General features: G+C 45.6%; 1 protein-coding gene across 2 annotated transcripts in view; it reads right to left on the bottom strand.

Annotated features, from left to right (window-relative positions):
* Positions 1–15,631, bottom strand: part of GRIA1 (glutamate ionotropic receptor AMPA type subunit 1) — a 120,593-nt gene that overhangs the window by 47,862 nt on the left and 57,100 nt on the right. For both annotated transcript variants that reach the window (XM_068205971.1, XM_068205970.1), the window contains exons 4-5: positions 13,987–14,171; positions 9,538–9,591 (exon numbers count right to left, since the gene is read on the bottom strand). In XM_068205971.1, coding sequence (XP_068062072.1) covers positions 9,538–9,591; positions 13,987–14,171 — 239 coding nt within the window. The remainder of the gene's footprint in view (positions 1–9,537; positions 9,592–13,986; positions 14,172–15,631) is intronic.

The following is a 15,631-nucleotide window of genomic DNA, read 5'->3' as shown; positions in this document are numbered from 1 at the left end:
CAACAATATTCATTGGGATTCATTGCATAAAATTGGGATTCATTGTATAAAATTTTAAAATAATCTGAATAGATGACAGGAATTATTTCTTCCTGAAGATTGTACTAATTTTTCCCCTCTGACTTTTGACACAATTCAGATTCTTTAAAAAAGTGTGGAGACCTCTGAATATTATCCAATCATTTAAGGCAGTTGGGACCATAGAGGACATCATTAACCTTGAAGACATCTTTGCATTTTGGCTGCTATCAACGGCTGAAATAATTGTTTTCACCTGTTATTCCTCCTTCACATGCCCCAGCACAAGGACATTATAGGAATACTCCTAATTACAAAGGAATTTTAATCACCACACTGAAATCTGCTCAGAGCAGGTCTGGGGAACATGAGAGCAAATGAACATGGAAATCTGGAGGTCAAATATTTTAGAAAATAATTCCCAAAGCAGGTGAATTCTTGCTAGCAAACATATAGACAAAAAACCATCAAGAGTTATGCAGACTGGTTTTTGAAAATGCCTCTATTGACAAAGTGGCAGCAAGAATTCAACATGCTTATCTCTCCTTCTGGAATATCAATCAGTGCTTGTAGGAAACAGGAGAACAAGGGAATTACAATATTTGCAACTAAAGAAATCATCAATCATCTGTCACTTTGTACTAACTATAGACACGTATTGCAAAAAAGACGAAAAGATATTTTATTTAGTTTTCAATTGGCTGTATATGGGAAACAAAAAATAAATTCTTAAAACTTGGCTAAGGAAAGACTGTAACCCATGACTAAGGGGCAGCAGCTGTGCTTTTGCAGTAATATGTTTAGCATCAACCAGTTTGGGAAAGAACTAGCCCAGAAATGCTTCCCTCTGCCATCCAACCAAGCACAGCAAGAAGTGAACAGTGCTGGAAGGATGCACTCCATGTGATCCTGTGGAGTGATCAAATGGTTTTGAAACTGTTTCTAAAATTCACCAGGGAATACTGGAAAAAAAACCACTTTGCAACCATGTCTGGAGCACAGTTCAGGGAAACTGAGCCCCTGGAATGTGGCTGTGTGTGACTTCAAGCTCTTGACACCTGAAGCATTTGGGATGTGTCTGTTGGACATGCAGGGATCAGCCTTCTCCTCCCTGCACAGCACTGAAATTCCCCAGGGAGGAAGAGCAGGAATATGGGGACTCAGACTGCAGGCCCCCTGGAAAAGCAGGCCCAGAGGGACCCAGAGGCAGCCCAGAGCAGCAGGGCCAGTGCCCAGGGTGTAGGTTCTCCAGGGGAGACAAGGCTCCTGCAGGCACAGCTGTCCCTGGGAGCCATCAAACCATCCATCAGCCACCCCACGGCAGGATCAGCTGTCCCTTGGACTTAAACTCACTTCACAAAACCACCTCAGCAAACCAGAGGATGTGCCTTCTGCCTTGCACGCGCCTGGGAAACACCTGGCTCTCTCCAAATGCCACGGAATGAGCAGGCTGACAATAAACCACAAAAATCTGGTCCCTTCACGCTGATGGGCTGAGGCAGCTCCCTCCTCCAGCCTGCTCTGACTCACAGCATTTGCAGCACACTGCTCCAGCAGCAGCCAGGCTGGGTTCAAAGGAGGGAACTTGCTCTTTAGCCCATACCACGGGCTCCTCTCTGCATTAATGGACATCACAGAGCAATTAAGTGCAGGGTATTGCTGTGAGGAAATAATATGGGCAGCTATTACAGACTTTTGTGGCTTCAAATAGAAAACAGTACTGGGAAGGGGTTTATCCTCCCTGTGCTTTCCTTGATGCATCTGTTCTTTATGCTGTTCTTAACTGAAAGCAGTTTTCAGCCAAAGGTTGTTTTACTGTCCCATTTGCTGCCTTGGTTGCTGGGAGAGGCATCAGCAAGTCACACATTTATATTCCTCTGCACTGCTTGTGGGCTCAATCATCAAAGGAAATGCATAATGCAGGAAGACTGATGACTTGAAATGGGCCTCATGAATCCATCTTGATTAAGTGGTCCACAAAGGATCTGCCTTGAAAAGAACGTCCCTCCAGAAATGAACCAGCTCCTAATTTATACCCTGGACACTATGAGGAGCCAGAACACTGAGTGGGCAGTGCAGGCAGCTGTCAGTGTAGGGAAAACCTCATCCCTTTGTCCACGACCCTCCTCAAATCTGGAGCTTCACTGACTTCCCTGCATCTCTCCTTTCACCCTCATATTTCACTGCCTCACTGTCCCAAACCTCTGCCTCCTCTCTGCACACTGATGACCCTTGGTGGCACAGCTGCCTGTGGGACACCCTCCCAGCCCATGGCAATGCACCCACACCTCCAGGTTCTCGTTGTATTTCACTGAGCTCACACCAATTGTTGGCCCTTTCCCTGCAGGTGCCTCCTGTGATGCCTTTGAAGCTGCAGAAGCACGGGCTGAGCTCTAGGTAGGCTGTGGCACAGCAGCTCGAAAGCCACCCCACAGCCCAGCTGAAAACCTCCCTGCCTGTGCTCCAAGCCTCCTCCTTTCCTCGGATAAAGAATGCTACAGAGTCTCCTTGAAGACAGACACATTCTTGACAAACAGTGCTGCTTTCTCTCCTCCTGCTGCCTCTTCTGAGCTCTCCAGATCTCCCCCTGAGACTGGCAAAATCAGCTTTGAATGAGGAGAGGGAAAACCACCCCTTTCTCTTGAATTGTCTGGAGAAGGCTTGTTGGCTGAAGCCAACAGAGCCCCCTCATCCCAGGGAGGAATATTAGTATTTTTAAGTCTCTTTCTGTCTGGGATGAAGAGACTAGAGTTTGATTTCTCTTTTCTTTAATAGGTTGCACACTGAAATATTTTCAAGCCAAAAGCATTTAAGCAATTCACCCTGAGCTTGGGTGGGTGCCATGGAAACCTGTGGCAGCATTGGGAAACTGGCCCAGCTCTGTTTAAATGCATGACTTGCAATGCCAGACTACTTCCTTGTAGCAGATTTTATGATTATAAGAAACTTTGCAAAACAAAATTTTTGCTTCTGAATGGCTGTAGATCAGCTGAGTGAATACAAAGTGACTCCTGTCATTCCAAGGTACACCAGTGACTTACTGCAGGGAGCAAGAAATGGAGTGTTTCCAGGCAGAGCATCTCTAATACCCCAAATTATCTTCAAGCTTAACTTCTCCAGTGAAGCAGCATTCCTCACTCCCATCACTTTGTATTAATAAGGAGGGTGTGTCCAAAAAGAGCCCATCTGCTCCAGTCTCCTTCCACTGTGCCTTCCACTCCTCTGCAGAGTTATTAATGTGTCAAATCCCATTGCAGCAGCAAAACGTGAGTCCTCAGGGGTAAGTGAGGAAAGGGAAAAGAAAGACAGGAGAAGGGGGCACTATCAGACAGCTTCCCAACCCTGCAGCTTGATGAGAGTGCTCTGTCCTGCCTGTAGATACAACACAAACCAAGTGAGGTGAGAATCCAGGCTTTAAGCACAAGGGGTTGGAGATGAACAGCAGTTTTTCCTTGGTGCAGCTCTGCGCATTTTCTTTGTGATATTATTTGCCCAATCTTGCAGCTGCAGCACATTGTGGATATAAATGACCATACACATCTTGTCAGAAGGCTCAGTCCAGGCAGGGGAGGGGATGTTCTAGGTGGATGTTTGTGCATTAGAGAGTTTTCAGGGCATAAACTGATTTAAAGGTTTGGGGAATATGCCGTGCAGTGGCAGATGCCATGAATTCTATCAAAGATATGATTAAGAGATGGCCTGATCCCAGTTTACAAGGACCAAAACATCAGTAATGGAATATTTTGTCAAGCAAACAGAAGCATAAATCTGGTCGAGGAAGCTGAAGCTAAGCATGTTCTGACTAGAAAAGAGGACAAATGAAGTCACCATGAGGCAGATACTATGGATTTACACATCACCACTTGCAGCTGAGCTGGGGTAATGGATGAGGAGACTGCAAATGGCTGAGGAAACCTGTTAGTTTAACACCATTTTGCTGAAGTTTAAGCAAACACATTTTTCCTTCCAATAGCTGTAATATAATCTGTCAGTTACTCACCTGATGCTCTGATTTTTTTAAGCCACAGTAAGTCACTCATGTTTTTGAGCCCTCATTAAATACTGCAAAAATCCTCCCAAGGTTGCTGTTCATATTATCCTGTGTGGGCAAGTTTTGTATCAAACCAGATAATTTTCTTATACATGAGACACTCAAGTTCAAACAAAATTTAATTCAGGGCACTGCTGTGTCTCTTACTATCACTAATTCAGATGAGATAATGTTATATGTGGTTCTTCTCTTTGATAATTTCTGAGTCAGGACAGAAAAGCTGTTTATAAGTGAAATGCAGAATTTTCACTGATATATTGTCTTTCTCTGTACAGAAAATTAATTTGTCTCATGAGCCTACTTGCACCAACCTCTCAGGAAGCAGAAAGTTCTAACAGGCATAATTTTAGAACCCTAAAAGTAACCTAGGACACCTTTTTTCCAATAGAAAAATATAAAGTTTGCATCTTGAGATCTTGCCAGGATGAGAAGGAGATGTCGTACACATCCTTCTGGAAACTCCACAAAACTGAGTTTCAAATCAGCGAGTGATTCACCCCTGAGCATTGCTGACCTGGTTTGTGCCACCAGCCAGCAGCACTTTGGGGGGCAGGAGGCAGCACTGAGAACCGAGGGGGGACTCAGATAAACACGGCAGCTTTCAAGCTGATGGGAGACAGAACTACAACATTTCAGCTGCAGGCAAGCAGGGAATGGAGCCATGGACACACTGCCAGCGGCACAGGTCCCACTGTGCTGGGGCAGTGCCACAGGTGTCACTGTGCTGGGGCAGGTACAGACCTTGCTTGTGCTGCACAACCCTCCCCGCACAGCCACAGCACGTGCTGCAGGTGTGGGTGTCCTGCCCTGCTCTAGGGGAGCTGCTCTCTGCCTGTGGATGGCCAATTTGGGAGGGTTCCTCTTCCCTCTCTGCACCCAGTGTTGGTCTCACATTGCTGAGTCTCAGCCCTGGTGGTGCAGAAGTTCTTCCTTCTGTTTTTGGGGTGCAAAAAACCAAACTTGCCCATCCAGCCCAGAGGGGAACTGGATAAACCCAGCACGTCTTGTCTGACTCCTGCAGGAGCCACTCTGCTGACAAAGCTGCTGTGCTGTGGTAAGTGATGATGCCAAACGATTTTTTCTCTTTTTCTTTTATATATTCCCTATTTTTTACACATGTATTTGTAGCTCTGTGGCCTATTGTATCTGTGACTAGTTTTCCCAGTACTTTTCCCTACCTTTTCCCTAGGCAGAAAGACAAAACACATTCCAAGGCCCCAATCCTATCTTGGTTCTTTCTGGGAAGCAAGGCTGAAGAATATCTCTTCAAGACACATTTTCATAAACAAAGTTTAGTTTCCATCTGAGGGGGGAGGATTTAGAGACGCTTGACCCGGGGAAAATTGCATCACCTCTTGTGCTCCTAATTGGTGATTTTTGTCAATTATGCTAATTTGCTAAACTTAAAACATTGCTTTCACCCCGTGGGGTGGTGGGCATTTTGAGAATATTTTTCCATATCTACCTCTGGAGGCCTCCAATAAAGACCAACCTTTCTATTACCTCCTATACTAATATTTTCTAGAAAGTGTGTTTTTTATTTCTAGGTTCCTTAAAGCACCACTGGTAACCTCCACCAGCACCACAACTGCCAGCAAAGGGAAACTGTCCATGGTCTAACTCAGTGCTGACACAGGCTGATGAAGAATGGCACAGGAAAAAGTGCTTACCTTTGCTAATCAACACTGTTTTTATCTTTACTTTTCCCTGGTATCCCTGCCATCAGCAATCTTGTACACTTATCTATTCATCTTCAAAAAAAAAAAAAAAAAAAGGGCACTTGCTAAAAGAACAACTTAGACTAATGCACCAGGAAAGAAAAAAGAGGCTAAAACACTGGATGTGGCAGCTGTCTTTCATACTTTTTCCTTTAAAGACAGGTCACACAAATGTCGCTTATTTAATGACAAAGATTTTTCTCTGCCCAAGCTGATGCTCTCCCACTACTGACAGCACTCAGCTCACATCCATGGAGTAGGACAAACAGATACACAAAGCCAAGGTTATGGGCAAAAAGCCTGAACATCAAAAGAAAGGAGTCCCAGAAGTTTCTAAGCTTGTTCCTCTGATAGTACTGACGATATTTTTTTTTCCTCTTTGTGGTTGCTAGAACTGATGATCTCAAAGGCTGAGAGCAAAGCTTAGAAAAATGAGACTCACAGAAACAAACACTTTTAAAAGTTGCCAAATCTCTTTGAGTTCCAGAGGGGAAAAGAGAAAGAGAGATATGCCTTCAAGCTGCCAGTGCACCTGACAAATACCCAGGTTAGCTCTGGTAAAAGCTCACTGGGGTAACTCTGATGGGTACCAGTTAAAGACCAGAATTTCATCAGTTTGCAAAAGCCATGAAGAGTGCCAGATTTGGCTCGAGGAGAGGGAGGGATGCTCACAGAAACCCTTCCCCTGGCAGGGATGCTGCAGTCAGACCTTCATGGGACAGGCACGGCTGGGGAGACAAGAGAAGTTGTGTCTTTAGCAGGTGTAGCAGGTTCAGAGAAGGATGTATGCCCATGGCCTAAGGTGCAGAATGGTCTCATTTTGTTTGTGAACACAGAAACATTATTGTCTCACCTTGGCAACAGCAATTTCACTGAAAAAGAAAGCTGTTCCTGCTAGGAAGTACCAGCTTTCACTTGCTGCTGTCAAATTCTGCTCAGCACTTTACTACAGCTCACCCAGAGCAGCTGCTGGGCAAACCCACAGCAAGGCTAGTGCAAGGCAGTGACTCTGCCCATGGATTGGCTGTGGCCAGACAGGGAATTCCTCCATTCCAAAATGTGCCTATGGATGATATCTTTTAGACCTTATTCAGCCTCTGCATTGCCTTGGAAACTCGCTTTGCATTCCTGATGGAACACCAGTTTGAAGCTGCTGCAACTGAGCAGTGGTGTGCTGCTGCTTGGAATTTTTTGGCTGTGTATAGGTCTGAAGCAGCATATAGCTAAAAAGAGGAATTTAAGCAGAGTTATCCAGAAATGTTTCCCAATATTTGCTTCCATTGCATCATTTCCACAACCGTGCCCCCATTTTTCCGTGCCCAAGTAGGTTAGGCAAAAGGCAGGTGTTGAAAATTCCTCCCCTTGCTCCAGCTAGTGCAGGAAACTTGGTGACTATGAACCAGCTGAGGATTCCCTTGACCTGATCTTCATACAGGGTGAGAGTCCTAAACTCAGGACTACCTCAGCCAGCACAGGGCACAAAAAATAACTCATCTGGAAACCCAACACTTCCAGGTTTCAGCTCTTAACTTATTCTCTGAGGACTCAGCGCTCCAGAACGAGGCACTTCCCCAAAACAGGGCTGTTCTCCAGGCACGCGGGTGCGCACGAGGGTACGAGTGTGTGTGGGCATCCTGTCATCCTAGGACACGTCTGCAGGGGAAAATGAGGGGTGTTTAAGGTCTACCACTATGAGTGTGAGTCAGTGGGAATAAATTACAGCACGCTACACCCTCTGAAGGCTCTAATCCAGCGATGAGATGTCCTCAGAAGAGGGTAAAACCTACTGCGATCTCTTGGATCAGAGCGCTCGCACCAGGGTTTAACCCTGCCAGATGCCAGCTTCTGCCAATCCATTATAAAATCCCTGGCTATCTCCACTAAGGGAGGCTTGCTGTCCTTCCTTGCCGCCCTGTGGTCTCAGAAACATGGGATTTTCAGGGCCTTTTTGCCATTATCCTTGCTAAATCCATCATCCAGTATGGGTGCAGCACATGACAGGAGCTGATTTGGCTTCTGGTGTCTGAACCTGCCCACATTTTTCTCCCCTGGAAAGGACCTTCTTAACCTTGAGGGGTGCCCAGATTTTTTTAGAAATAGTTTTCCCATGTTGTCTGATTATCCCCTACTCTTTTTCCTTTTTTTTTTAAGTATTCTCCTCTCTGACTTTTGGCTCTTGTGCGGTGCTGAGTTTTAAGGAGCAGGGAAGACAAAAGGTAAAGCTTGGATTCCTTTCACTCTGCTCCTTCTCCCCAGAATCCAAGCGGCTTGGAAAGCACACCAGTAAATTTCAGTGATCCTGTCAGACACTGTGGGGCTCAAGGCCCCCTCCACTGAGCTGCAGTGGGAGGCAGAATGTCCCTGTAGAGGGGCTGGAGAAATGAAAAGCCTTTTTCTCCAAGTTCATTATTTATAAACCCTGTTGGCTGAGTATGCAACCTCTTCCAGCCAGCTCTGTCCTCTCAGCATTTGTGCAAAGGCTGAGAGAACACATTAAAGATGGGACAAGTGTACTTTGTCTGGGTGAAGGTGGGAGAGAGTGGTATCCTGATACAGAGGGAAATGTCCTTCAAATCTCCTACACCTGAGTGTTAGTTCAGTTCACCTCATGCCTTTCATGCATTTATCCTTATGAAACTGTGCAGAGGGAAGAGGTGATATTGTCATTCAGCCTTCCGTGTGGGTGTACTTAAAATTGCATAGACATGCTCACTCCAATGACTCCAGCTCACTTTGCTGCTTAACTTTAATGAAGGGACTTTCATAAACATCCAGGACCTGGGTTATGGCAAATAATAATTTTTTTTTTAAATTAGCAACTGAAGTTATTGGCTGCTCTGTAGTTTTGCATGTTTCCCCCTGCACAAGGTAACATTTTAATCTCTGTAATTACACGGTAGGCAGCCAGTACAGGGTGCAGGGTCAGTACAGGGCACTGCAGGGTAATGATGTGGCCATTTTTGCCTGGTAAATTACAGAGTTATCTTGGGACTGAGAAAAGGAGAAGGGCAGCAACTGCTTGACTAATTGGTAGTTTAAAGTTTAATTACCCCAGGGCTGACGTGCCACCTCCCAGATGCAGCTCTGTGCTAAAAGAACAGGTCCAGAGCCTGCACATGGCTCACTCCACAGGGACACAGGGGTCCCAGGGGAGCAGCCTGAGCCCCAGACTGCCAGCAGCAGCCCAGCCTCTGCTGTGCATCCTCCTGGATGGATGGACACATTTGGGGAGGACAGGGTAGGAGCTCTGCTGTGGAAAAACTCAATTTCTCTCTCTTACCTCTCTCCTAATCCCCCTAGGCAAAGAAATTTTCCATCCTCCTGTAAGTCTTGCTCCAGAAAGGTGGTCCTGCCACTGTCCAATGCTGCCCTGTCCTCAGGCAGCACCTCCCTGCATTAAAGGGAGAATCCTCTCCTTAAAGAAATCCTGGCATTCAATTCTTTCCCTAGAGCCATGACAGTCAGATTTCATTTAGCACCAAGGGGGCAGTGATAAAATTACTTTGGTCTGCATCTGTCATCAAGCCAAGGTCAAACTACTACAAAACCCCAGCACACTTGGAGATACCCTGCAGATAATCTTGCTGGCTCAAGAGTGAACACTCCACAAGAAGAGCACAGCAAAAGACTTTGGTATATTTTTTACCTAGAAGGTGGATGAGAAAAAGAGTGTACAGCTCAGTATTTATAAATATAGTGCTTTACAAAACTGTGAGATAGGAAAAACCCCCACCAATTAGGGTAACTCACCATATTTGCCAGAATGTAGTGGTACCCATTCCCATTTTTTTCAAGCGTGATGATCTGCAAGATAAAAAACAAGGATAATTAGCAGAGATCATCTAAGGAAGAAGAATGTCAGTTTTCTGCCCTTTCTCACTCTTATTTTTCCTTGCTGAGTCTATTCAGCTGTGATTAGGAAGACATAGCAAAAGAAAAGTTCCCAATCTTATTAGAGGGTGGCCAGAGCTTTCACACATGATACCTGAGCAGCAAATCTGAAATTAGACAGGACAAGATCCCCAAGAACATTGTACAGACAGGGAGAGAAAACAACCACACCAACCTGTATCCTACAGGCTCGGGGAGAAAAAAAAAGCCTTAACAAGATTTGTATTTCAGACACCAAAGGAACAAACGGGGAGTTGGAGTCCGTGTGTCCTATGAATGCAACTGAAACATTAGGCAAGACTAGAGAGCAATCCTGCACATCCTCCAAGCTACGGCCCCTGCTGCAAACACCTGCTTGGGAGAGCTGGCTGGAAGTTTAGGTTATGGGTAAATTTTTGTGCACCAGTGTAATTTCAAACTACATCTCCAGAATGAAGCTGTTTGGGCAAGCCACAGAAGATTCCCCTGCATGTTCATTGAGTTAATTTATAGATTTATATGCATGATGTCCCAATAATTGTGTTTTGCCACTTATTTCTTTGTCCCTGACACTGCAGAGTCAGGTTTTTATTTTCTTTTATCAACACAATTGCTTACCAATCTGTAACAACTGAGTTTTTCTATGTTAGCTTTTTCCTTTTCCACCTGTTGCAGATTTTCCTGTGACTGGGGGGGAACAGAGGCACTGATCAGATGGCCTGTGTCTTTTTCTCCCTTGATTAAAAAAGAGTACAGAAAAATACACCTGAAAGTGTCTATTATTCTTGCAGACTCCATTTTCCCATTGGAATTCCTCTCTATTGATTTCCAGCAGCACTGTTAAATTCTTACTAGTTTACTAGAGTCAGATACCATCTGCATTTGAGCCACTCTACAAACAGAAAGAAAAAAAGTGGAAAAAAGGGCCCAAACCAACATGCCCTCAAAGCCTGTACAAACACAAGATTTGCCAGTTTCTGAGAGAACTGTGCTGTTTCCATTAGGTTTCTTGGCTGGCAACACTACCTCTTATTTCCATTGTCATATGAATTGATTCTGAATTGCTGCCTGCATTGCCAACAGGCACAGGCAAAACGTGCACAAACTGCAGTGGGGACAGAAAGATCCTCACAGCCAGAATGATCATAAAACCACTGCTGTGTCGGATTCAACCAGAAATCAGTCTACCCAGGACTGCCTCTGGTACCAGGCTGGCAGCAGGTACTTGAGAAGTGTCAGATGAGGGCAGAGACTGATCCTCCCCATGGGACAGCAGTCCCAGATTATCATGAACAGTCATTTAGGGATTTCCAAATGGATTATAAATGAGCTGACACTTGCTCTGTGCAACTGGTTCATCTGCCTTAGCCCTTCTCTGATGAAGTGCTCTTGTATGCATAATAAAACTCATCTGGTTCTCAGCATTAATGTGGGGGTGGCAATTAACTCCAATGAAGGCTTCATTTAGAAGCAGTTCCTTACACAGCTAATGCCAGCTCCACCAGCCTCTCAGCACAGGATCCCTCAGTGTGGCTTCTGCTGAGGTGTCTGGAGCTCTCAGAAAAATCCTGTCTACCTAAAGCTACCTACACCTCATTATGGGTGGTTTTGTGAGTATCTTCCACTGCTTGATCTAAGAAGCAAAACCAGCCCAAACTTGTCCCTTTCCATTCACCAGCTGAGACTGACCTTTACAGTAAGTCCCAGACCTTGTCGGAGGAAGGAGAATCTCTGGTGCACTGGGATGTCTAAGAATTATGATCCAATTCTCCTTTTCTCCGGTGTCAACAACAGCTGGCATTGGCTCCTTCAGCCCAACTCTCCTTTGTTATTTTATGAGGTGTCAGAGCCGATGAACCGGAGAGGGCTGCCATCCAGCTCTCCCTGAGCTGTTAATCTTACAGCCCATCCACCTGAATTATGAAGCTCGTTTCCTGTGTTTTACACAGTTATTTGTGATCTTAATTTATTTTAAAATGCTTGCTCAGTCCTAATGTGTCCGGACAGCAGTAGCAAGCTGAGGTTATAATAGCATTTATCACTCCTCCTGACTGTGGTGAGAGGCTGTGCTGGGCTGCATGCTGATTGCTCACTTGGGCCACCTAGGTTTCATTACCCACTTCTTAATGGGCGAGTTTGACATCTATTAGAGAGAAATCCTCTCAGAGTGAAACACTGGCAGAAGAGAAATTCCAGTTACTCATTTTAATGAGAGACAAGGAAGAAACAACAGAGGGCTTTGATGGAACACAACCCACCAAGCACTTATCCCATTAAGGCTACACAGCACAACCCCATGGCAACCTGCCCTGAGCCAAGGCCTGGCTCACAAATGACAGGTACCTCGGCAAAGATAAATCAAACCCTTGAGACATGACACAGAGAAATCTCCCAGAGAGAAATCAGGTCATTTTTAACACACAGAGCACTGGCTCCTCCACAGCTGAGGGCTGCCTCGCTGGAGTCACTGGTGGTGTTTGTGTTTTGTGAAAAGCAGCAGTGTGGGTGTGAGAGGCACAGGTGCTGGACAGTCATCCCCAGCTCTTCTGCTCACCATGGAGCACAAATCACAAATCCACTGCCGCTGAGAGACAGAGACAGGCTTGTCAGGGAAGAAGATAAATGCACTGAAATGTCCCCGAGAGGCTAAGGCAGCTCTTGGAATACCTCAGACAGTCAGAGGGACAGGGCAAACAGCTCAGTGACATTCCCACAGAGGCTGCTGGTGTGGTGAGCTGAGACACCAGCCCAAGTTAGAGCCCAAGTTACAGTCCCAGCTGAATTGCACATGATAATGAGCTGAACACTATCTTTGAATCCCTCCAGTCATCTGTATACTATGAAAATCTGGCATTACTTTCTCACATTGGGACAACCACCTCTGCTCTGAGAAATCCTGGTGGACTTGGAACAAGAATGTTAAAAAGGATGAAAATGGACTACACACATCTGAAAAAGTTGTTCACAGCCCTATCTTTCACTGGAGTGTTACCTCTCAGGCACAGATGTCTTCTGGAATTGCTCTGTAATTTTTGTAGTAAAACACAGCTTTGTACCTCTTCTCCCTGGGAACTGATATTTTTTATAGCATTGCAAAGCAAATAATCACAGTATCTGGATTTTTAGTGCTCTTACGAATAGCTTTTCCTATATCTAGGTTTAACATTTGCTCCAGTTATGTGAAGAAATTTGAAAGAAAGCCTTATTTTCCTGCTCAGATCAAGAAGACTAGATAATACTTTACTATACAACTTAACATTCTTTTAGACAAGCTAGGCTTAAAAACCCAACACCATTAATCCTAGAAATTTGATATACTCTAAAGAAAAGCCAAATTCACTGCCTAGGTCTTGTCCAAAATTTTGTTCAACTGCAGCTGTTCCATAGCCAGAGAGAAGATTTTACCCTCTGGAATAACCTGTTTTCTCTTTCATGAATGTGACCTTTGCTTTGAGGTTACAACCTGCTCTCTGCTTTGTTATTCCACGAGAGGAGCACCCAGAGACATCCAGCAAGGATGGATTGTGCTCATCCCTGAGCTGTGCATCTGGTGAAATGTCAGTCCCTGTCCCAGACGGGGAGCAGCTGAAGTGTGAGACAGAGATGACAGGTACCTTAGACAGGGAGATGTGTGAAGCATGAGGTAAGAGTGAGCTGATCATGAGGAGTAAAGCAGTGGAAATTGCCCTTTCCAAACCCTTCTAGTGGTGGGGAAGGACTTGGCTGTAGGTGTTAGAGGGAAAGGTCTTGTGGCTGGAGTTGAAGTGTGGACCCAACCTGCCCCTGGGCTTGTATTTGTCTCCTGTCCACAGAAATCCATATTCAGAACAGATGTACTGTAATCCTGCTGTCCTGCTGGCACAGGTGTGAGAATTTGGTGCAGCACATGGAGGCTGGAGGACCAGGAATCTGGCAGTGCCAATTCACACCTCCACCTTAACTCAAAAATTGGAGAAAGACTGCAGAATCAGGAGGTGCCACAACTCGTGCACACTTCTTGGAGGGATTAGCACAAAGCAAACTCATTGGGGAGCAAGGGGGTGTAAAGGGCTCAGCAAAGGAGTCAAACAAGGAGGGAGCATGGAGCAGTGGAGCTCACTCAGCATGAATTCATGAGAGCTTGTACTATTCCTGCAGCTTTATTGTTTCCCCAGTAACACAACAGAAAAATGCCTGCAAGCCCAGCAGCTGCAAGGCACACACCCCAATTCCAAAGAGAGCCACAAGGAGACGAGGATCAGTCAAGAGTGGGGAGAACTTCTCCAGGGAGAAACAACCCTTCCTACCCTGCGTGCAAGACCCCTCCCAGAAGGCCCACACCAACACAACCTTGTTAAGGATGATGTTCAGCCTCTCAGACTCGCAGTCCACCACCACCAGCCTTTCCTTCTTCTTCTCCAGCTCCTGGAAGAGCATTCGGTAGCCCTCCTCTGTTGTTGTCAGGATGTTGACAGCTGTCACCTGCCAGTTCTTCTCAGCTGCAGTGTCCAGCACTTTCTGCAGGACTGACAACCCTAGGGTGGGAAGAGAAGGGGGAGAGCCAGGTTTTAGTTGTGCAATGGCATCTTTCCATCCTCCTGGCAGCCTGTGTAGCTGCCTCAAGCCAGGCTGGAGACAGAGTCATGAGAGTGCAGCAGAGCTACAGAGAGCAGCTAATAGTCTAGATCTGACCCAAACCCATCTGGGCTAGAATTAATGACTCCTGCTTTTTCTGGCCTAGCACAGATGATTCCATGTCTGATTTTCCTTTGTAATCGGCAGATCAGTCTCGTTGATCAGGCCCTGCTGTGGGATTCAGATAAGAACTCTAATCCCCATCGTCCTGTCTGTCACTACCCAAATAACTTGATTTCTCTCAGCCATAGTTTCCTTCTCATCTTTGATCTGCTTAGGCTGTCTTCTCCTAGGGTTAGGGACACCCTCATCAATCACAGCACACTGTCACACTCAGCATGATTCTCTCTCAGCAGCATCTCATCAGGAGACCATTACTTTTAGAATTATGTTGCTTAAATTACATGCACAGCTTTCTAGAGGAGATGCACATAGCAATTCTCTGGAATTGTGCTGGACAACCCTAAATAAGCCTATGCATTTGGAATATTCTGTGTGACCATGCCTCATGACAACAAAGCAGGTGGGATGCTTTCCTACCTTCTCCTTGTCTCTAAAGCCCATCCTGTCCCTTCAGGGGATAATTATAACTTCCAGGACAGAGATATGAATCACCTTACCTCTGCCCTGCCCTCCACAAGTCTGCTTTGCTTGCAGCCTCCAAGCCTGGATCTTTAAAGGCACCTGAAGGCTGGGAAAACTGAGTCATGGAGCAATGAGCTCTCTAGCCCTGTTTGTGGTTTAGAAAGTTAGATAACATCTTCCATTACCCCACACAGTTTTTTGTTCTTTTACATAGAAAACTGACATGCACCAACATGGGGAATTTGGAGTTTTCCAAGCTATCTACCAGAAACACACATTTCACACCTGGCTGGGGGCTGAGGTGAGATCTGAGCAAGTGCCCGCTCATGTTTCTAAACTTTGGACTCAGTGTCCTTGAGTTTGACAGACCAGTTCAATATGGGACCTATTGAAAAGAAACACCTTCCCCATTTTGAATTCCAAACCATTTGCACGTCAAGTATTTCCCTCGTGTTGATGGGGCTCAGATCCGACCCCATGAACACACACACACACACACTGGGTCAGGCTGATGCTTCTCTTAGATCAGTGCTTGTGACGTTCACATTCTCTGGACAGAGAGACATAGTTCTGTCTCTCAGGAGAAGCACAGAGAGAAGGAGAGAAAACAATCTTTATCTCTGAGAGAAAACAATCTTTATCTCTGCTCCTTTGTTTTCCCCATGTGGAATGTGGTATGGAGGTTGTTTACCTGCAGTGATTGCTGGGTTGGGTTCTGGTGAAGGTTGTTTGGGTTCAATGGCCAATCAGATCCAGCTGCGTCTCGGACTCTCAG

The sequence above is a fragment of the Anomalospiza imberbis genome, chromosome 15 (assembly GCF_031753505.1).
Source record: "Anomalospiza imberbis isolate Cuckoo-Finch-1a 21T00152 chromosome 15, ASM3175350v1, whole genome shotgun sequence".
NCBI lineage: Eukaryota > Metazoa > Chordata > Aves > Passeriformes > Viduidae > Anomalospiza > Anomalospiza imberbis.
Note: the sequence above shows the minus strand (reverse complement) of the source record. Positions and strands in the feature narration are given on the sequence as shown.